The following is a 23,709-nucleotide window of genomic DNA, read 5'->3' as shown; positions in this document are numbered from 1 at the left end:
TTTATTGATTTGTTTGATGAATTAAATCTTTTAACATAATCACAGTGTTCACATTTTAATTGAAACAAATGTGCAAATCCTTTTCTACTGGAATCAACATCTGTTAAAAGTAATGGCTGAAAGCAGTTGTTGCATGCAGTTTTAGCTATAAGTTCTTTAAGAATTGAAAAATTAATAAAAACAAAATAGTTATCTTTTCCAGAATCAAATGTATTCGAGTAGTTGGATTTGATTTTCCTTTCACTAGAACAGCTACTTGCTGCTTGAGTTGTGGACGATGTCATCGTCGATGATAAGATGTAAGAAGAAGATGATTTTTTATTTCCAACAACACCATTCCATTTTCGTTTTATCCTTCTTGATAAATTTTGTTTAGTTTTATTTCCTTGTTTATTCATTTAAAAACAACTTTATTCCAACTAAATTGAAATCAATTTTTAAATTATTTGGTATAAAATGAGAGAAAAGTTACAGTATAAAAGACTAACATTAACAGATTAAAAACACTCTTGTTCGTAAATAAAATTTTGAATTATGACTTTTAAAACTGAAAACTAACAAGAGTCTGCGTATAACAAATTAAAACCAAGTTTGTGATGGTGTTTTACTGTTTTGAATTCAGAAAAACTCCTATGACTGATGGTTGCTAAGGCGTTGTTAGGGAATTTATTTTCAAGTGTCATCTACTAAAATGATATTAAATCAACTTTTATATCATTTTTGAGACTAATTTTTTTTTTATATGTTCAAGGAATGGTTATAGAATCAAAATACCCAAAAATCTAAAAATTGATTTTTTTCAAAAAACTTGCTTTTTTTCAGTTGTGTGCCACCTTAAGTGCTAAACTTAAGTTTGTTCTTGTTTATATCGCATTAGAATGTTTAGGAAAATATTGAAGCAACCACCATATTCGGTTTGGGTGTAAACTTTGTATAATCATAACCTTTGAACTTTGAATTTTAAAACCTGTTGATACGTGGCTAAGGTCTCCAATTTCTATTTCTCTGGAACAATAACTTTTCTAAAAAAAAATCAAAATAAGCTCTTTAAATATTTCTAAGGGCTCCTAAACCTTGCGACTTTAGGTTCAGTTACTTGTCGGATCGTAAGTTTTGCTTATAATGGCCTTACGGATCTAAGCGATTGATACTACACGCAGATAAAGATATTTCCGTGAAAAGTTCTAAATTTACATACCCATATATAATTACTGTAGTTATTTAAACCAAGTTTTTAGAGTCAAAGGATATTCTTGAGCAGGTGGACATTTTTTGTATCAAAGTGACAAAAAATCTTTACAAAATAAAGCGTCCACTTAAAAAGTTCGAGACTCTTTAATCTTCAGAGCATGGTGTTATATCCCCCATAATCTAGGACAGGTTTAAACTTTTTCTCCTTAGTTTTTAAATAATAAATACATTTACGCAAAAAAAACTCGTTAAAAAGAAGTAAATATTATGCCAATTATTTTCCTTTCAAATAAACTGCTCTTTCTGAGTCTCCCACGGGTGTATGCGCCTTCTGCTAACTGTCTTGTCTAAATTCCAGACCTTTCGAATGGTTGGCCAGAGACTGAACATTTTTGAGACGGTTTGATTCAGAGAATGTTTATTATAGCTAAAATCATGGATCAGAACTAAAGAGGGTTTTAATCATGGAGGGAAACCTATTATTGATAGTTTCAAACTTTACGGGGAGGAAATACCTAAAACCGCGCAAATCAAATGTTGCGGCAAACTAAATGCCTTAAAGTTTTACTTTTTGCATTACTTTTGTACAAGATGCTGTCAAAGTTATTGTAAAATATAAGTAAATTTATTAACTTACTTTATATAAATTACTTTTAACTTACTTTACAAATTATATAAAATGTAAGCTTATGTAATTTAAATTTAATTTTATATAATTTTTTTTTAATAAAGATTTGTTATTACTTTTAATATAAAAATTCCTACTTAAAAAATATTGTTTTATTTGTAAACTTCAGTTACATTTACTAGCATATTAATTTTATGCAATTTACTTTCATATGCAAGTTACTTTTTAATATAATTTTATTAATTAGTTGCTTTTATAGGTAAATGTAAATTACAGTTTGAGGAACTTTTATATTATGTAATGTAATTTTCAAAAGTAAATTACTTTTTGATGTAAGCTTCTTTTACAAAACTTATTTTTTAAAGTAAAAAAACTTACATTATAAAGTAAAAGTCGTTTCAAAAAAATTAATTTTTAATACGGAAATGTAAATTTACATAAATGTTGTAGATTTTAGGGTTGCCAGATGGCCGGTTCTTAAGAAGAAGAACACAGTAAAAAAAATTATTTTTACAGGTTTAGCGCTGTATTCTTCTCCGTAAATTAAATCTTGCAACCCAACATAAAACGTTTAAAATTACTTATGTAATTTACATTTTGATAAAAATTAACTTACTCGTGTAAGTAAAAGAGCCATCCCTACTGTACACGTTCAAAAAATGAGGGAGTTCTAAACATTATATAATCAATTTAAATATTTTAATGAAAGTTGAAATCTATTTTTAAATCCTATTTAAAGTAAAGCAATTTATTTACTGTTTTTTTACTTAATGCTCTCCCGTGTGATAACGGTTTGAGATAAGACCGTTAGGTCTTCTTAGGGCATCTAAAAACAAAAACAAAAAAATCAATATTATGACAAAAATCTTAAACAAGTTTTCTGTCGTTTAATAAAACTCGTGCAAGTTATTTGACAATTTTAACGAAGTTTATCGAGACCAATTTGTGTGAAATTTGACACTAATTTGTGCTAATTATCCAAATTACCTCAAAATAAAATAATTAATTTAAAGCGTTCAACAAGCTATTTGAGAACTTGAACAAAAATCCTCTCAAAGAAACACTCCAAGTAATCTTTTGGTGAAATTTTTTTAATGAAAAAATTATTCCTTTACCATATTTTAAGAATATTTAAGGGATTTCAATTATATATATATAACTTATTATAATATTTCAGGTATTTCAAGATTAGATTTCAAATTTCTCCAGAAATACATCCATAGAAAGTATAGAATCCCCTTATTTGAACTCATATACAATTTTGAATATATTAAATAAAGTAGTAATAATAAAGTTTTAATTTTATGTCAATCTTTTAAGAAAGAGCGATTGAAAAAAATATCCTAAATTAAAAATATTTTCAAATGAAAACCTTTAAAAGAGAGCAGTTTAGAGCTTTAACCTCTTAAAATGAGCAATGGCGCTTTGAAGTACTAATAAACGAGATAAAATAAAAATTACTTTCTTTTTTGAGCGTTTCCAAAAGTAATACTTAACATCATTGTGTATTAGGAGCAGCGTAGAATATATTTTGGAAGCTTTCATCTAATGAAGAAATTGAAATAACCTTGAGAGTTGAAATTAAATGTTTTAATAAAAAGTTTTTGATTTGACAGAAGAAAAAAAAAAAAAAAAACACATTTATCTCATTTGAGCGTAGTTGGAGTAATTAAAACAGGGTTCAGTTTTAGTTATAAATAGTGAAATTCTTGTCTTTCTACGCTTTTTTTATACGCTTTTAAAAGCTCCGACAATATTATTCTATTTACTATATAAAACCAGAACTAAAAAATACGACTATATACATTTATATAAACATTTAAAAATCATTTATATGAATATGACAGTTAACCTCAAAACAACACTTTTGCCTTTTTAATGCCTAATTTATTTATATTGTTTTTTTTGCAATAAAAACTCCAAAAATATTCCATTTAAACTTATAAGACCTTTAATGAATAAAACAAAAACAAAGTCTAAATAGTTTATTCCAATTTTTCTTGATCTAAAAACCTAGTTTTTGTATAAATGTTAATCTTCAAAGTGTCTGCGTGTTTGAGAAATAGAGATGTTGTAGAGTTTAAGAGCCACATTTTCAGTTTAGTACAGACTGTCTTAGCTCATGCGCATAGCTATCCAAAAAGAAACGATCAATTTTATTTCCATAAGTAAAAACTTTTAAACGTGAAAAACTTTGTAAAAAAGAAAATTTAATTTTATAAAAATGAATTTAAATATTTCATCTAAATATTCAACAGAAAAAATTAAACATAAAATAAACAATTTTTTTCAAACTATAGTGCAAAAAAATGTGAAAACTATAACGTATCAAAAAAACTAAAGAGAACAATTAGAAGCGTATTTATAATTATCTTTTTTGAAATCGATTAAAATATTCTCTTGATATAATCAATCGTTGAATTTGCGATGTTCCTTCGTATATCTAAAATAAAAACAAAATACAAACATAATAAAGATAAACAAATTTGTTAACACCAAATAATTTAAACAAAATATTAGAAATTTAACAAGCATAATGGTTTTGCATAAAAAAACTTCAAATTTGTAAATGTTCCTTATATCGCACTTTATGCACGATTAAAGGAACATTTACAGGATTATTTACTACTTTTTACTATTAACTCTTCTTGGTAAGTTCGAAATTAAAAAAAACTAAAGTTTTTAGTATGTTATCCAAACAAAAGTATTCGTCAATGGCTTGATCGAAGAAAAACATAAAAAAATCCCGAAAAAGCAATAATAAATCGGGGCGTAGTGATAAGGCAAATTTTGTCTTCTTTTAGCCCCGGTCATGTAAATTTTATTTATATAAAACGGCATTGTTTTCTTTTTTTTTAATGACGAAATAAAGAAAAAAAAAAAAATCGTGTAAATATAAGAAACGTTGTTGTCAATAAAAGAAGATAAATTTAAAATTCAAAAATTTATTTGAGATGTGAATAATTATTAAAAGAGATAATCCGTAAGTTATTGATTGGTCGGAGGTAATTAAAGATAAAATGACTCATAAAAAAAAAAAAGCTTTCTTAAAAAATATGTATTTAAAACAGTAGTTAAAGTTTCTATAGAAGTTCTTTTAAAATTCCTATAGCTCATACGATTCAAAAGATCTTTAACAAATTATATAGGAATTATATAAACACATTAAATGTAATTTAATGTGTTTATATAATTCCTATAATTACATACAGTTGTCTAAAAAATTGTAATTTAATGTGTCTTATATAATTCCGAATTTTAAAAGACATTTAATGTGTCTTATATAATTAGAAATTATATAAGACACATTAAATTACAATTTTTTAGACAACTGAGTGTCTAAAAAATTGTAATTTAATGTGTCTAGAAATAACTGCCTAAAAAATTATTCATTTTGTCCTGAGGCAACTGTGTGTTTGAAAAAATTATGTGAGAAAAATTTAGATCTCATCAGTTCACCACTAAGGTACATCTTGTATTGAAGTTGCACCTTGGTGGTGAGTATTGAACTTAGAAAATTTTTTTAAAAAGTTATTATTTATATAATCAATAAAATAATCATAAATGTTAAAAAATAACAATAATAATAAAAATAAGTTTTTAAAGCTTACCCGTTAAAATTAAAATCAAAAAATTATTGTGAGTTAAAGAGTTAGCAATTTTTAATTCAAAATCAAAAAACCTAGGTCACACTCAAAGAAACCTGGATTGGACTCAAAGAAACCTGGGTCGTACTCAAGTTCTTTATTCTTGCACACAAAACCAAAGAATTTAAAGCTAAGTTTCCTCTGACAAATCTGAACAGTCGAGTTCAACAAAGAGTAAAATATACATTTAAACTACCTTGTTATAAAATATATATGAATACTTTTAGCATTATCAAAAAGCAGCAACATTCTTTGAATATTTTATAAAAGTGTGTGTACATATGTACACACACACTTTTATATGTGTATATATACAAATATATTAAAAAACATACTGACAGCCAACTGAGCAATAGACCTTAATTTACTAAAAATGCTATAATTTAAGAAGTTTATAAAAAACTTAATCTTTAAAACAATAAAGATCTGCAAACTATATTTGTATATTATTTAAACATTATTAACATTCTGTGAATGTTAATAATTAAACCAATAAGTAAAAAAAAAGATGAAACAATAAATGTTGATGAAAAAACTATAGTAATGGAAAATCAGTAGTGGTGTAGTGACTGTTTATATTATTTGAATTTGAAAAACTGTAATTTAATTGAGGGAATACACCTTAAAAAGTAGATGAAAAAAATAATTGTTTAATTTCAAAACAAAAACAAACGTAATTCCTTCATTTGGTTATACGATTTTTTCGACAACCTAAGGTTAGAAAACAAAGTTAAATATCATTGTTTATAGACAGGAAGATAAAAGATTGAATACATGAGAGATGTAAAATGCAAAAGGGTATACACGAAAAAAATTCAAAAAGTTCTGACAACTTTGTTGCACAAAAACATCATGTTATAGAACGCTATGTTTAATATAAATAATATTCTGTTTTAAAAATAAATCTGATTCACTTGTGAACAATATGCTATTGTGATGTTAGTTTGCTATATGCTACTTTGGTTACCAAAGTTTGGTACATGCTAAGTTGAGACATGCTGATGACATTCTGGCTTACAAACTTACACAACATTCTAACTTTTACACGCTATGCTAAAACATGCCAAATAGTTACAATTAAGTAAAAAACAAAGAAGATTGGTGTTAAATTATTAAAAATGGCAATTAATATTATTTATTTAGATATAAAAGTCAATTTTTAGACATTTTCTTTCAATTCAAGTTTAATAAATTTTTAAGCCAACAGACCAGCTTACTTATCACTAGTAAGCCAAACTCAGGTCAAACATTCCTAATTTATTAAACAAAAGATATGCTATGTACTTGAATGAAATTACAAATAGGAGCTTTTCCAAAATGTTGTCATGGTTACATTACAAGAGAGAAACATTCAAATTATGTAAATTTGATATGAAGCAAACAAATATGAAGAGTAACAAAAAACACATTCAAATCAAGAAAATACAAAACTCCACTTTAAGGTTGCTGTGGAAGTTAGTAAAATGGTTAAAATTTTGAACTTACTGTATTTAATACAATTAGTATAAAATACTGTGTGCATCAGATACCAGCAGAAATTCTTTGGTTTATAAATAAATACTATGCATTTTAATATAAGTTAATTTACTTACCTTGATGTAAATTAAATTTCATATTATTGGATTTACTTATCTCGACATAAAAATATTTATATATGCTAAAAAATATATTTATTACTTGAAAAATTTTTGCATCTCTCATTAACTTTTCAGCAGGATACTCAGAATTATATCCATTCCCCCCGAAGATCTAAAAATATACATAAAATACACAAAAATGATTTACATTTCATCTACAAAATGTAGATCTGAGGAAAAAAACAACAAAAAATTGTTTATTGTTCTATAATCAATATTTAATTTACAAATTAAATTAATATTTTTCTGCTAACTGGTACATATTTATAAATTATATGCTAGTATAACATACCAAAGTATAGAATTAAAAAAACCTGTTTGCACTATAAATGCAAACCAATCCAAATAGAGATTTAGTAGACAAAAAAAAAAGAGTATAAATTATGTAGTAGGATTTTTTAACTGAAGTTTAAAAAATCCTACTACATAAGTATAATTTTACACAGAGTTAAACCTTTATGTTTTACAGTTGTGGTAATTTCCAAAATAATAATTATAATCTACTTTGAATCCATGTTGATTAGAGTTTATATCATAATGTCATAGCATAATATCCATGACTATCACATTTTTTCTTGAAGATTTTAACAGTTTTTGGTAGTTTATTTCACTGTTTTGAAACAGAAAACTTTCCCTTGGTTTGTTGCTTTTTATAAGTTCATTATTGAAATGTGCTTCATGTAGCTTGCAGCTATTTATTTTTTTTAAACTAAAGGAAATTTTCCAAAAGTACGAGAAAAATAAATTTGGAAACATGACATGAGACCATGAGAATCCAAAAATAAAACTTCAAGTTTTCAAGATGTGTCTTTAGAAGATCTAAAAATACTTTTAGTCAATCAGACACTGTTTTTATAAATTTTTCATTGAAAGTTTATGTCATAAAACCTCCTGTAACCATCAATGTAGTTTTAACCTTTCTATTGAGAATAATTCATCATCATTCTAATCTTATCTACCATCTGCATAGTTTAGCATGAATTTTAAAGATAATGTTCATTTTCTTTTTAAGCTTGATATAAGATAACTAATCTCATATCATACGAGTTCTAGCTACGAGATATTAGTTTAGTCATGATAGATATTACAACTTTTTAATGTGCTTTTGAATTAACTGTAATTACTGTGTAACTTGTCGCGTTGGTTTGACAAGATTCTAACTGAATTTTTTTATATTAGGAAATTTAGAAAAAAATCTTAATTTTATTTTTATTTTTTAACTATTTATATTTTTGTTTTTTTATTTATTTGTGTATTCTATTTTTTGCTTGATGTATAAAAACACATAAATAAGTAACAAATAAATATATAAATATTTTTACTTAAAAGAAAAGAAAAAATGATTTATTTGCTATTCTCCTACTATAAAAAAATTAGTTAGAACCTTGCCAAATCAACACGGCAAACTGTACTCACTGCAATTCTTTGAAAATGTTAAAATATGATTCATTGGAGCTCTCTTTTAACATGGTTATAAATATCTTTTTTCTTTTTAACAAAATTGTTCAATAAATTTCTAATATTTAAATTTATCAAATCAATCTTAATTCTGATTTATTATCTTAAAGTAGAGTTCAATTATTCTGGTATTTGTTTCAAAATAATGATAAATTCGTAAATTACTTTTTGTAAGTTTTCCTAAATGTATGTTTGTATTCTATCTGACCTTCTGACACGGTGTTCGTTTACCTGTAAGTTTCTATATGTGTGTTTGTGTTGTGCCTGTATCTCAGGTGGGTGTTTGCTCACCAGTAAGTTACTACAAGTATGTTTGTGTTCTGTTTAAATCTCTGGTGTAGTGCTAGCTCAGCTACCAGCTTGTGACTCTAACTATAAAACTAAATTTGTAGCTAGTGCTTTTGGTGTGCTTGGTCAAGGCCACATAAGGAGGGCTAAGTTACAACTTTGGGTTAATTAGCAGGACTGAGACAACTACATAGCTCGTTGATTAGGATACTGTGCTCTATCTATAAATGAGTTAAGTTTTCTGTAAACTTTTATATCCTACTTCTTTTTTAGACTCACCCTATAATCATACTACAACTCAAAAGCTGACAATTTTTTTGTGACTTTCTTCATGACTGGGTGATTTTGTTTCTCTCTCCGCTAATAAATGTGCCTCCTAAGTAATTTCCTAGATGATTTGAGTAGATTTCCTAGATTTCCTAGATTTCCTAGTAATTTCTTAGCCTGTATGGAGGCTTTTATTCCTACTTGTCAGTTTCAAGTCAAGCCTCATTGCACTCCATCTTCTTTTTTTCATCTTCTTGTGCAGCTGCTATTTCTAATCGTAACCATTTTTAAATCTTTTTCAAAAGAACAACTCTCTTGAGAACAAACACCTAATTTATTGTTGCAAGAAATCAATGTAAAAAGGTGCCCTCTGATGCTAAGCTCCATTATTTCTAGTTTACTAAACCTTATATCTTATCTCAAAAATTAGACACTAGAGACTTTTGGGAAATCTTCAACAACATCATTAACAAAGGCATGTTTAACATTCCATCTCTTATTCATAAGTCTGATTTTATAACCTCTCCCAAAGATAAGGCAGGACTATTTGCAAAAGAACTTTTATTCTATTTTGACTATTGAATCGAATGGTCATACTCTTCCTGCCATTCTTGTTAAACAGGTTAATCCATTGTTAGACATCCAAATCACTTTGCCTTGTGTTGCTGAAGTCATTTTTCAATTAAGCTCTACAACTACAACAAAAATAATAATGCTTTTGTCCCCCCTTCTTATTTTGTTATTATGTTATCCAGTATATCCAATATACTAGGCACAAGCATATCTCAAGTATATTCCAGTATAAACTTGAAACAAACTTTCCTCTAAAATGTATTACAACCCCTTAACTTGATTTAGACAAATAAACCCAGGAGGCATATTTGATCATTTATGGTTAATAAATTATGCTGTTAAACTAGCTGTTTATTTTTATTTGATAACATCAAAGTTTCTTTGATGTTATCAAATAAAAATTATTTTTTAATTATCAAATAAAAAACAGTGGTAAAAGTAATTACACTTAGGTATTTATAAAAGGGAAGCAGGACTTTGAAACTAAAAAGCTTTTATGAGTTAATCCAAGCATATTTTCAAAGATAAAAGATACCTGAACACAATCACTGGCATTTTTGTTAGCTACATCTGAGGCAAATGATTTTGCAATAGAGGCATAATAAGTGTTTTTTCGTCCCTAAAAATAAATATACATAATTTTAAGGTAAACTTGAAATTAAAAATTTTTAAATTAAATTGAATTTTTATGAAATTAAACTGCAAAAAAAAAAGGCAAGAAGTTGTTACAAATTAATATTTAGTTTGCAAGAATGAAAGTAGGGAATTAAAAAGTAAAAAAGTCAAGTAAGAATATCAAAACAATCATTAAGACAATAGCTAGGAATAATAAATACACTGTATAGTAATTTCTTTGGCTAACCGGCTTGGGGGTTAACCGGAATTTGTTCGAATATCAAATATCTCTACTCGAATAATAAAAACCGACTTTTTTTGACTTTTGACTTTTTAGTTTTCAAGAACACTTTTTTAATAAGTTGATTTTAAAGAACTAAACACAATTAATTGATTTTAAAATGCTTATATAAAACGCAAATCAATGACAATTTTATTTGAGTTAAATTACATAACTTAAGTTTTCGCGCCTATCTTTTCCGCTTTCAAGACACTTTTATGAACATAACCAACATTGCTGTTGTTGGTTATGTTCATAAATCCAATCGTTGTTAAAAGTCATGTTAATAAAATTAATCATAGAAATAGTAATTTATTATATAAAATAAATACTTATATAAATAAAATAAATTTATATATAATATTCTTTGATAATTTAAATGAAATGTGTTTATTGTAAACAAACTTACGAAGTAATTAGTGACTTTATTTAAGAATGTTTCACATACGAAAACATAACAAAAAAGTTTTATGTTTATTTTAAACATAATTCCTAATAAATAAATTCTAAGTTAATAACTGTAACTTAAAATTGTTTTTTCTTAGAGTTTTAGTTTCCTCAATTTAGTTAACTTTTTTGTTTTACTCTTTTGTTATGTTTTTTTTTGTCCAAGTGAGCGAGTATTTTCAACAGCCAGAAATGTTATGACAAAGAAAATAAATCAATTAACGCCAGAACATGCAGAGATGGTGGTTTTTCTGTATGAAAATTCAGAGTTACGTGAAAACTTGGTTGCTGATAATGAAGAAGAAGAAGATGATGATGAAATTTAAATCAGCAGCGATGTCGAGACAATGAATGATAATGAGGATAATTAAACAATACTTGTACATTATTCCTACCTTTTTTAACTTCTGTTCTTTTACATCTTTTTCCATGTTTTGTTGTAAATATATAATATAGGACTGTAGTCACTGTCTGACTTGACAATGTACAGTTTAACATTGATTTTTTAAAAATTAGTTTAAACAAAACACTATGTTCGTTGAAATTTGGAAGATCCTGTATTCAGAAAGTGTCACTAATGACAATGAGTACATTGGTTGCAAAACCGTCATTCCTGACGGGCAAATATTTATAAAAACAAAACAGTTTATGCTTTATAAGATTTTTCGGTTAACCGAATAGTCGGTTAACTGCAAATTGATGAGAACTGTTATCCGGTTTTTTAAACAGATACTAAACAAATACACAAATAATGTACACCAACATGTAAAAATCACATTCAAAAAACTTTTGAATCAAGATTTTGGTGGGGTATTTTTTATTTATCTAAGACCATACATATAAATGATTATTGTAAATTTTTTGAAAAAATAAAAATCTGCTTTTCAATTTTCAGCATCAAATTAGTACTTTTTGCAAAAGATGTTCCTTGGAGTTATTTATAAATAATTTGTCAAAATAAAGTTTAAGTCAACTTTAAAGTTGACTTTAACTTTATTTTTATAAAAATTTTTATAATAATTTTATTTTAAACTTTTTCCTAAGTTTTTTTTCTATATTTATGACAAGTTGTTTTTTGCTATAATGATTCAAAAATTTTCTAGACAACCCGTCAAATACAACCAAATACGAGATTTATCACATCAGGGCTTTTTAAAGTTTTAGCATTTTAGTTTACTATTGTTGCATTAGATCATATTTAAAGAAAATATTTTAGATTTTGAAAATAAAAAGAAAAAAAAATCAATAAAGAATCTTAGAAAATGCAAGAATCTTAATTGTTTTTAAAATAATGATTCTTAGATTTTTAATGAAATTATAAAATTTCAATAGTTTTCAGATAAATTTAACTTCCATGATTACGCATAAATTGTCTTATATTGCTGATTCCTTAACAACTATGGTACTAAGGATTCTGATAACAATGGTTTTTAAAAACATCTGCTTTACTGTTTTTTAGAATTTTTAAAAATATTAAATTAAATTAAATAAGTACAATTTTATTCAATACTTTTAATCCTAATATAAACTTTTATAATTTTTATTATAGTATTTTAAAAATAAAAGGGCTGTCATATCAAATCAAACAATGACTTATTTGAAAGTCATGATCTTATTTTTTTCACAAAAGTTAGTGCACACTGCAAATACTCTTTTAACATCCATAAATGTGGGCATAATTAATAAAAATGCATGATGCATTATTATCAATTACTAAGATAAAAAAACAAAGTGTTGAATAAATTATTTATAAAGCTTCGTAACCATCTGATATTGTCTTTGTTTTAAAGTTGAGATGCCAACATATCTGCAAAAATTATTGTATCTCTAAATGAAAGAGTTTTTAAGTTTACATAAAAAATTTATGAAGCTATATTACGGCATTCATTGATACCAATCCTCAAATTATCCATCAGAAACTTTCTTTAGTTAGCAAATGATGCTAACTAAAGAAAGTTTCTAAAACATGAATTTTAGTATTGTTATAGAGAATCTTAGCAAAGATGTATCTTTGCTAAGATTATCTAACTCAACAGGTTTCATTACCTCAAGTTAATCTTTTAGGCCAAACATTAGATAATGTCTACATTAATAACTCAAGTTAAACACTTCTAAAATTCTAATAAAATTTCTCAAGTTGCCTTATCTGTCTTTATCAATAGCTCTATGCATTATTGGTAAAATGCACAAATGTTCAAGCATTATTGGTATTGTGTTCCTGCAACCCTTTACATCGAGATGAGGCTCAACTTCTTTCCCAAAAAAACATTGACTTTTGATTTCAAACAGTTGACAGTTTTATTTTATCAACTTGTGTGAGTTTTCATGCAAATGATTGTAGTTGATGTTATCTTCACACTTATCATTCATAACTTAAAAATTGGTGCCTTTGTCAAAAGAACCATTTTTATTATTATCATCATCATCATAGATGATGATGATGATAATAATAAAAAACAAAATTTTTCAATATCTCATAAAGTGTGTTACATACTCCAAAATGTTTAGATTACAAAAAAATATAAATAAAATAAACTGGCATAACGAACCTGAAAGAATAACTAAAATTACAAGAGGGCTTGATCAGAAATTAAAAAAGAAATTTAGTAAGAAACTCATTTTCTAGACATAATTTCCTTAATAACCTTGTTGTAGAAGCTTGGAATATCCTAGATTAAGACATTATTAATGCAAATTCTGTAAATAATTTTAGAGACAAATTAAAACGCTTCAATGAAAAACATCTGTTAAAGTCTAAAATTTTCATTAGATTCATTTCTCTTAATGAAACAAGAAAACAGCATTTTATTTATATTATATTATATGTACACCATGATTAAAGCAAAATTAAGCAATAAAATCTAAATTTCTTTCTTCATTGATCCAAATTCACTTAAATGTTGTTTCATTATTTTAACCATACTGCATGAAACCAAAAATTCAAAATAATCCTATTTTATATGTGATATTGTCAGTTTTATCATGATCATTAACTCTTATCTGATATGAATGAAAACTCATCTTTAATCTTAACTAATCTTTTATCTAAGTTTAAATGAAGCAGCTGAAACTGATTGAAATACAAATTTAAGCGTTATGAAAAACACATGGAAAAAGTTCAAGTTTTTGATTTTTTGTCACATTAACTTTAATTTGAAAAAAAAGAAAAAGTAGTAAACAATAACACAGTAAAAATCGAAAGCCGCTGTTTGCTTTTTTTGATTTTTCTTTAAAAAATGTCTTACTGTTACTGGCAAGGAGTATTCAGAAAATAGAAAGAAAGTTTTGTTGCGCTTTTAAGTTTTATTTTTATAAAAAAATTATCAATAAAATTTAAATGTTGATTAAAAAAATAATATTTCCTTATTTTAAAAAACTTATACTTATTTAAACATATTTCTTAAAACATTCATAACACATAACACTATCGACTTATGTTTGTTTTCTCACAATTTTGTCGTTTTTTTTAAATAAGGGGTCAATTGTTTATGGTTGAATTTCTTAACGATCAAAACAAAACAAAAAAAAGCTGTCAATTTTTTTTTAGTACTTTGGTTTTAACAAAATCTTTGCATACTACTCATAAACTAGTTAACCATTTCTAATTGATGTTCACTGTATGATCAATCTAAAAAACTAATGAAAAAGAAAGAACTTTTGTTAAAAAGCAATTTCAAAACTAAAAAAATCATGTTTTATAAACTTGTTATATAAAATTTACTAAAAAAATTCTCAAAGTAAATTTGCCTAAAAGTTTGATTATGTTTATCTGGCAATGCATTTATATACTGTTATAAGTGCATTAAGCACTTTTTGTATATTAACATTTTGTATATTAACATTACTTTTTGTATATTAACATTTTTCTAACAGGGTGAAAAAAATTTATTGATTTGAAAATATAAATAAATAAACAAAATAATTGAATGTAAAACGAAGTTAAAAAAGTAATTTAAATTAAATTTTCTTTTCTTTAACATTTTTTAAAATTAAAAAACGGACCATTTTAAATTTTGAAATTTAATTTATTGAAATAGATTTAAATTTTTTTAATATTTAATAATAAATTCAATTTAAATATAAAATAAATTTAATTAAAAATTTTTAAAAACAAAAAGTAGAAAATAATTTATTCAACACTTTGTTTTTTTATCAAAATAATAAATTTTTACAACTGCATGAAAATGTTTTTTACAACAATTAATTACTGCTTAATGTTTCCATTTATGGTGATATATGCAGTCTCCTCCGTTTGGCAAGCAATTTTGTGCTTAAGAATTTTTTTAGTTACCCACATGACTGCAAAAATTTTGGCGTGCGCATAAAAAAGCACTTGCTAAAAAAATAAAAAGCGTTTTTTAAAATTGCAACAAATCTTTTTTGTTCATCAAATACTTCTATAAAAATTGTGGAAATAGAATTTAAAACATTTCTTTGGCAGTTTTTAATTTAGAATTTAAATAAGATAAATCAAATTAACATTCGTTGTGCTGTTTTTAATGTAATTATTTTATTTAGAACTTGAATAAGTTTTTTTTTTTGTTGTTTTTATTTTTTAACTCGCTTTGATTTAGAACTAAATAATTAAACAAACGTTTTGATGTTTTTACTTTTTATTTAGAATTTAAATAAAGCATTTGTCTTTCCATTTTTATTTTGGTTATTTTGTTTAATATTTATATAAAATACTTTTTTGACATCTTTATTTTAATTATTTCATTTAGAATTTATTCAAAACATTCTTTTCTCTGTTTTTATTTTAATTTAAATATCAAATAAAGATGAATTTTTAAAATGGTGCACGTATGTCTAAAAATGACCTTCCAGCCAGTGCTTTTTTGTGAACTGACATTAAATTTTAAACGGAGAAGACTGTATATGGTAAGAACATAATTAGTTATGGTTGAGTTTATAACCATGCATGAAAGTATGTGAGTTAATTTTCAATGTCATTTTAACATTAATTTTTTACAATCAAAATTTACTTTTTTTACAAAGGCTACTTTTTTGAATTATAAACAAGCATTTCTTATTATACAATTCACTGAGGAAAAATTAAAAGACCAAAAAAGGTTCTGTTAAAAAACTATTTTTGACTATAAATAAGTAAATGTGACAAAGAAATCCTCTTTTATTAAGTTATATATGAACATCAACATAGGTTATTGGTAATTCTTATAAGATTTATACTTTCATAACTTATATAGTAGTTCATATAGTATTATATTGTAAAGAAGATATTTTTTAACCTGATCCAATTCCCATGCTGCTCGCCTAACCATAAGACGAGCTAACTCAACACCGGAAGCCATGTCTGCCAACATAAATTGAATGGCCTGATGATTTGAAATCTGAGTTCCAAAAGTCTTTCTTTCAGTTGAATATTTTGTAGCCTCGTCCAAAGCTCTTTGTGCTAGTCCAACAGCAGCTGATGCAACTCCAGGACGTGTTTTATCAAATGCTCCCATTGCATACTTAAAGCCTTCTCCTACTTTTCCTAACACATTCTAAACACAAGAAAAAAAATTGCAAAACACATAGTTATAAGAATAAATTAAAAATAAGTAAATAAAAATTAACAATAATAAATTAACAATATAACTACCGATTTAGGAACTCTGACATCTTCAAAATTGACACCCCGAGTGTCAGAACATCTTTGACCCAAATTTATTTCCTAAACAAACATTAGATATTAAATAATTATGAAAATATTTTTTACTAGATATAAACAGTGCAAATAATAATTATCTCCTAAAAAGGTTTTTTTTCTCTCAAGTTTTTTTAAGAAAAAAAAACTTGAGAGAAAACGCTGGAAAGAAGTCTCTCTTGCTTTTGAAAAGCCACACATTTTAGTATAGTAGTGGCCATAAATTAAGGCACCTAAAAATACACACATTTATATATGTGTGTGTATATATACATATACACACATTTATATATGTGTGTGTATATATACATATATTGAATTATGTATATATTATATATATATATATACATATATAAAAAATGGTATATCCAAGGAACTTAATTAGTTCCTTGGATAAAAATTAGTTCCCAAGATATTTCCAATTTTCCAATCAGAGTTGGTTGATAGAAAAAGTTGCTTTCTCTGGACAGAGAAAATATTTTTTTATTACTTTTTTCTTTCTTTTATTATAATACCATATTTAATTAATTTATTATGATAGTAAACTTGGTATTAAAAATTATATAATTTATTATTATTACCTAGTTTACTAACTAGTAATAATTTCTTTTTCAGAATACAAATAACTCAGTCAGCATCAGAATATCTGAAAACATTGAACATAACGTTAAGAAAGCTATTCGAGTTTCTGCTCTGTTATGTACAGTGTTTTCCTTTACATAAATTAGAACTCCTCCGACCTGTTTATTAGTTTCTACTTAAAAAGCTATATAAAATAAAAAACATAACTATTTCATATCTCATTTAAAGAAATCCAAGCAAATTTTATTTAAAATGAGTTTTGAAAAAATTATTTTTTTTAAAGAGTACATAAAAAATTTAGCCTAAACGATTAAAATGTTTTAAGAAAAAAGTGTTTATCCCCCTTCATAAACCTCTTTACCGTGGTTCAAACTATGATTGGTTTGTGTTTTAGTTTTAGAACTAAAAGAGGTTGAATTCTCCATCAGTACATTAGATGTCAAAAACTTTAAGGGCAATCAGTAGTGGAACAATCTATGGTGGCCCATTAATGCGATCCCTATTTAGTCAGTTTATTTATGTATTAAAAGCACCCAGAAGCAGGCTGTTTCAGTATGATGTCAGACTCATGTTTCATACCTATTCTGCAATCATCAGCCATTTAAATAATTCCACTGCAGCTTTTAAACCCAGAAAAAAATGAAGACAAATTTCCAAAACCGTACTTTCTAAAAAAAGCTCTCCTTAAATCAATGGCAAATCAAGGTAACGCAACATGTGGTATACTTTGACAAGTGGGTAACATTGACATGTATTAGATTAAATATTTTTACCAGTCACCTGTTGATTATTGTTTAAATTATTTTGAACAGATGTTGTAGCCAGATGTTAAATGAACAAATATAACTAATTTTATCCTCATAATAGTGTAAATAATAACTGTAATAACAACTCAAAAATAAGTGTAAATAACAACATGGAGGGCATAAATTGAAATTTCTAGTTTATTAGTTACTAAAAAACTTTAGTCCGAAGAAAAGTAACACCATACTAAAATATCATCTTAAATATGTTTTTATGATGTTGTTTCTAAATACTAAGCATTTAAGATTTTTTTGTGGTTTTTTTTTTTAAACGCATATTTCAGTTTTGGGGTAACATTGAAAGGAATGCAAAGTCACCCCATGGGCCAAGAATCAAGCAAAAGTTGGTGGAATGTCTTAAATCTGAAGAGTCTTTAACAATGACATGAAATGGAATCAAACAAAGCAAACACCTAAATTAAAAGAATAATTATAAATTGAAATGAAAAAAAAAAAAAAAAAAAAAACCAAAACATTAAATTTAAAAAAAATAAAAACCGACACTTGAAAAAAGTTAAAAACCACAACTAAAAAAAATGAATAAAATTAAAAAAAAACCTGAAGATTTAAAAAATTATCTTGTTGTTTCTGAAATTAAACCATACACTAAAAAATTTGTAATGAAGAAATCAAGAAAAAAATTACAGTACTGCAGGATTTCGTTGTAATCAAACATTAATGTGATATATAGCTTAATAGTATGAAAACTCGTAGAGAAAAATTTTTAATCATAAATAATTTTTATATTTTTAATTAGACACTATTAGAACTGGAGCTAAATGATATCTTTCAAAATAACATTTTGATTGAAACTTTTTAATGCTGCTTATTTTTAAAACAAAAATGTAGGTTGGTGCTGATATATATTTAAAATGTTTTCTCTTTTTTGTTTGTCAATATTCCTATGATAAAGTTACCCCTTGTTATAGTTACATTATAACTATAACAATTACAGCATAAAACATGTAAGGGTAACATTGACAGTTAAATCCCAAAAACAAAATTAATTATCCATCAATAATATTAGATAAGTAATTAAATTCTCCATCAGTTTATGGCAGCAATATCATTGGAAACACATAAAATTCATTAAAAAAAAACACATAGTTTGTCAAGGCTAAGAAAAAAAAAATATTTTCTAAAAATGTGTCAATGGTACCCCACTTTACATTACCTAAAATGTTACACATTGATTTCCAGATATTAATGAAAAGCATCTCTATAAATTTTCAATTTTTAGTGAGAAAATAAAAAAATTTATTCTATATGTTAGAAAATTTCTAACCATCAATAGTGGTGATTCTTGGATTAAGAAAAATGGAGGAGTATTTGATTTGAATATTAAAATAACATTAAAACCTAAAGATGTAAAAAATTATCTTGTTGTTTACTTTTGGTACTTTTGATTGCATAGAAGTATGCAAATAAGTAGGTTTTTAAGTTGATTTATTAAAAGTAAAAATTTTTACTTTGAATCAACAATCTCAATTTCATAACAAAAAGAATTAGGTTTTTATTGTGATGATGGTCTGGCTATTTTTAAAAACTGAAGTGCTCAGCAAATGGAAGAAATAAATAAACATTTATAGCTGATAGATAAATGTAGATTATTGCAACATATTGTAGTAATAATCTCCATTTATCTAACCTTTTTTTTTTTTTTAAGTAATGGAGCAAGATTATTGAAAATTTTCAATATTTTGTAGAAATAACAATAAATATTCCTAAAAACTATATTCCTGGCTTACATCCTGACACCCTACATCTAATCACTCTCAGGTTTTTACTACATGCAAATATATATATATATATATATATATAAATATATATATATATATATATATATATAAATATATATATAAATATAAATATATATATATATATATATATATATATATATATATATATATATATATATATATATATATATATATATATATATATATATATATACAAACACTTACAAATATACAAACACTTACAAATATACAAACACTTACAAATATATAAATATTTAAAAAGATAAAACTAGAAATAGAACTACTTTTTTTCCTAGAGTTATACCAGGTGAATCAGCATCAACAATAAACCCTGTAAAAGCTTTTCCTGGTTTAGCATTAGGGTCGGGATCACTTCTAGCCAATACAAAAAACCTATTACAAAAAGATCTATCAAAACAAAAACAAAGAATAAAACAAATAACCATAAAACAAAATAAATATGAATAACCTAACAACAATGCAATAAAAACTATTATTTAAACTACATTTTTAAGGACACAAGGTATCAAAATTTTTAAGAACAGAAGATATTAAAATTCGATACCTTTTGTTTTTAAAAATTTTGTTTAGGTGTAAAGGAGACACATAATTTTGCTTCCTATTTAGTATTCCAGACCTTGGATACAAAAGACCAAGTAGATTTTGTATATATAAATAATCATGTTTCATTAAACTAGTTTGTTTGTTGAACATGAAAATGTTATGTAAAAAGTAACTAAAGTTAAAAAAAAACCATCAAACAAAAAAGTAAATAAAAGTTATGAAGGTTATGAAGGCTACTTCACAAATATTCCATTTGTGAAGTCTTACAAATATTGATTATCCAAATAGGTGTTTAAAATCAGCATTCTACCTATTGTTAAAAACTTAAAACTGGTCATAAATGTGATGTGTATTTATCTATGTGTATTTATCTATATAAATATGATGTGTTTCTATCTATACCACATGACCTTCACAAATATTTCATTTGTGAAGTCATTTCATTTGTGAAGAAGTTGTGTAAATATTACTTGACTATCCAAATAAGCATTTAAAACTAGCATTTCACCTATTTCTACAAAACTTATAACTGGTCATAAAATATCGTATATTTTATATATATATATATATATATATATATATAAAATATACGATATTTTATGACCAGTTATAATATATATATATATATATATATATATATATATATATATATATATATATATATATATATATATATATATATATATATATATATATATATATACAACCCTCGGAATTTGGAAAAATCTTTTAGAGGGTGGCAAAAAAAATTTGATACAAAGGTCTTATAATAAAGCATAGAAATGAGGTCAGCAATTTTTTGCCAACCTCAAACACTTTAAGGTTGTCAGTTAGGTTGGCATTGCCGAATGCTGACCCTAATTTCGAGGGTTGTACATAGATACAGCACAGGGAATTAGGGTCGGCATTTGGCAATGCCAGCCTATAAATATACACTCACTTTAATAAAATGTGTTATTAACACTGGTGTTATTAAAACAACTTTAATGTACACTTTGAACATTTATTTTGAAAAGTCAGCGAGTAACAAACTTAAAACTTTAAATATTGTTAGAAAAAACCCGAAATAAGAGAAATAGTTGATTTTTTTACCAGCAATTTTATTTATAAACTTTGGCATATATATAATTCTGACATATATAAAATTCGCCGAATGGTCACACACGAGCAGTGAACGCCTGAGGGAAGAAATGAAGTACATTAGAATAAAGGAGATTTATTTTTCAAATAAAGCATATTTTGACAGTTGTCAAGACAAAAATAAAGATTAATAGTGGAATATTCAAAATAAGATAGACAATGCACCTAAACAGTACTAACAATAATAATAAAAAATAAATTGTTATATAAATACTAATATGAACTAAGATAAACAAAAAATATATCACCAAACAAAAAATAAATAAAACAAAAAATACATTAAAAAATAAAAAGTATGCATACAACAATGAAAGGCCTCAGAATGGAAAAAAAACATTAATGCCAATGTGTAAAAATAATTTGTGTAGTGATTAAGTAATAAACATCTCCTCAGAGTCGCGTCTATTATTACTGACGTTTCGATGAGGATCAGCACTTATAACTAGTTTATCCCGTCAGACAAACGTCATCGCCACTTATGCTTTACCCCGCGACTTCTACTAACTTCTACTAACTTCTAGTAACTTATAGTAACTTTTAGTAAAATAAAAAGGTGGAATAAAAGCCTTATATGTTTGATAATTCCAGTAAAAAAAATAAAATTTGCTTAATGAACAATATATATTAGTTCAAGCTAAAATTTACAATCAATCAGGTTAAACCTAAGCATTAAATGGTTAAATTTAAGAAATCTATTTCTTATATAAGCTTATATATCTTATTTTTATTTATCTTATTTTAGGCATAAATGATTTTAGTGAATGCTGGATCATAGCTCAAGCTATTTTAGTTAAAAGTAAAGTCTTTTAAAGTAATCTTTTATTTCCAGTTGTTGCTGTATTTTCAATACCTGAAAAAATACCATAAAAAATACCATTTTTTATAAAAATGTAAATAAAAGTAATAAAAATATTTACAACAAAATTAACATTATCTAAACAAATATTTACATGCTTACTAGATTATTTTGATTAGATTAATTATTTTATAAAGTCTTTTTTCATTAAGTTGTATTAAAACTAGACAAGTCTTTCTTCTAGTTTTATAAAAAATCCAATACTGTTAAAATAAAAATTAACTACTCCATTAAAATACCACATAAAAATATCTACAGAGTTATTTAAATACTACAAAAAAATAAATATTACATTTTTCACCATAATCTAAAATCGCTATTCATGTAAGTGAAATGCTCTAAGGCTGGTGATTATCACAAGGCCTGCCTTTTTAAATATTTGTCATGCATATTTTTGACTAGCAACTAAGTTTTTTTTTTTTAATTCTAACTAACTCTCAACAAGGCTGCAAGTAAGCGCTATAAAGCACTATATATATATATATATATATATATATATATATATATATATATATATATATATATATAAAGCACTATACCTTCTCTTCTAGACAAGGTACAAAAATGCATTTTAAATGCATTTTTGGTGAAAGAGCATCATTAAAAGAACCAGTCCAAATATGAGAACAGAATTCACAAAAGGATGAATAAAAGGTTTGCAGAGATAGAGAATGGAATCAGAAGTAAGAAAATGGAAAGACCAAAAAATAAAGACATTCTTAGTAGATGCTAACTTTGCAATAGATTGTTTAAATGGTTTCCATGATAAGTCAGTAGTGAATGATAATCTGAGAAGATGTACAGGACTTAGTGAAAGGGTTCCATTAAACAAAATTGGGATAAATGTTTGCAGTAAATAACTGATCTTTGTTGGAATTAAAATTCACAAGCCCCTGCAAGCCTCAAGCTGTTACAGAAGAAAAACTCAAGTAATCAATGAGAGATGGTTTTTATCACAGGAAGAGCATAAAGTTGAGTTGTCAGTAAATCTCTCTTTAGATGTAAGATTATCAGGAAGATCATTAATGTAGATAAAACAATACAGGATCAAAGTCAAAAGCTTGTGGTATCCCAGAAGTTTCTAGAAATAAAGACAAGTATTGGCCTTTTAAAATGACTTTAATACTGCAGTTAGAAAGAAATGATTTAGTAACATCAAAAACTTTCCCAGATACACCATATGATGCAAGCTTCTGGAGAAGACCAGAATGCTAAACTTTATCAAAAGCTTTTGATATGTCATAAGCAATAACCCTAACCTTTTAGCCTCTTAGCAAAACTGCACAATAGAATATTTCAGTTACAGCAGTTAGCCAGTTAGCC

General features: G+C 25.5%; 1 protein-coding gene across 1 annotated transcript in view; it reads right to left on the bottom strand.

The window, feature by feature from the left end:
* Positions 1-4,028: 4,028 nt before the first annotated feature.
* Positions 4,029-23,709, bottom strand: part of LOC100201412 (medium-chain specific acyl-CoA dehydrogenase, mitochondrial) — a 70,161-nt gene continuing 50,480 nt past the window's right edge. Inside the window, exons 9-14 of the mRNA XM_065807272.1 lie at positions 20,111-20,219; positions 16,637-16,708; positions 16,281-16,538; positions 10,225-10,308; positions 7,144-7,215; positions 4,029-4,262 (exon numbers count right to left, since the gene is read on the bottom strand). Of these exons, the coding sequence (XP_065663344.1) occupies positions 4,188-4,262; positions 7,144-7,215; positions 10,225-10,308; positions 16,281-16,538; positions 16,637-16,708; positions 20,111-20,219 (670 nt within the window). The 3' untranslated portion in view covers positions 4,029-4,187. The remainder of the gene's footprint in view (positions 4,263-7,143; positions 7,216-10,224; positions 10,309-16,280; positions 16,539-16,636; positions 16,709-20,110; positions 20,220-23,709) is intronic.

The sequence above is a fragment of the Hydra vulgaris genome, chromosome 10, assembly GCF_038396675.1.
Source record: "Hydra vulgaris chromosome 10, alternate assembly HydraT2T_AEP".
In the NCBI taxonomy this organism is placed as follows: domain Eukaryota; kingdom Metazoa; phylum Cnidaria; class Hydrozoa; order Anthoathecata; family Hydridae; genus Hydra; species Hydra vulgaris.
Note: the sequence above shows the minus strand (reverse complement) of the source record. Positions and strands in the feature narration are given on the sequence as shown.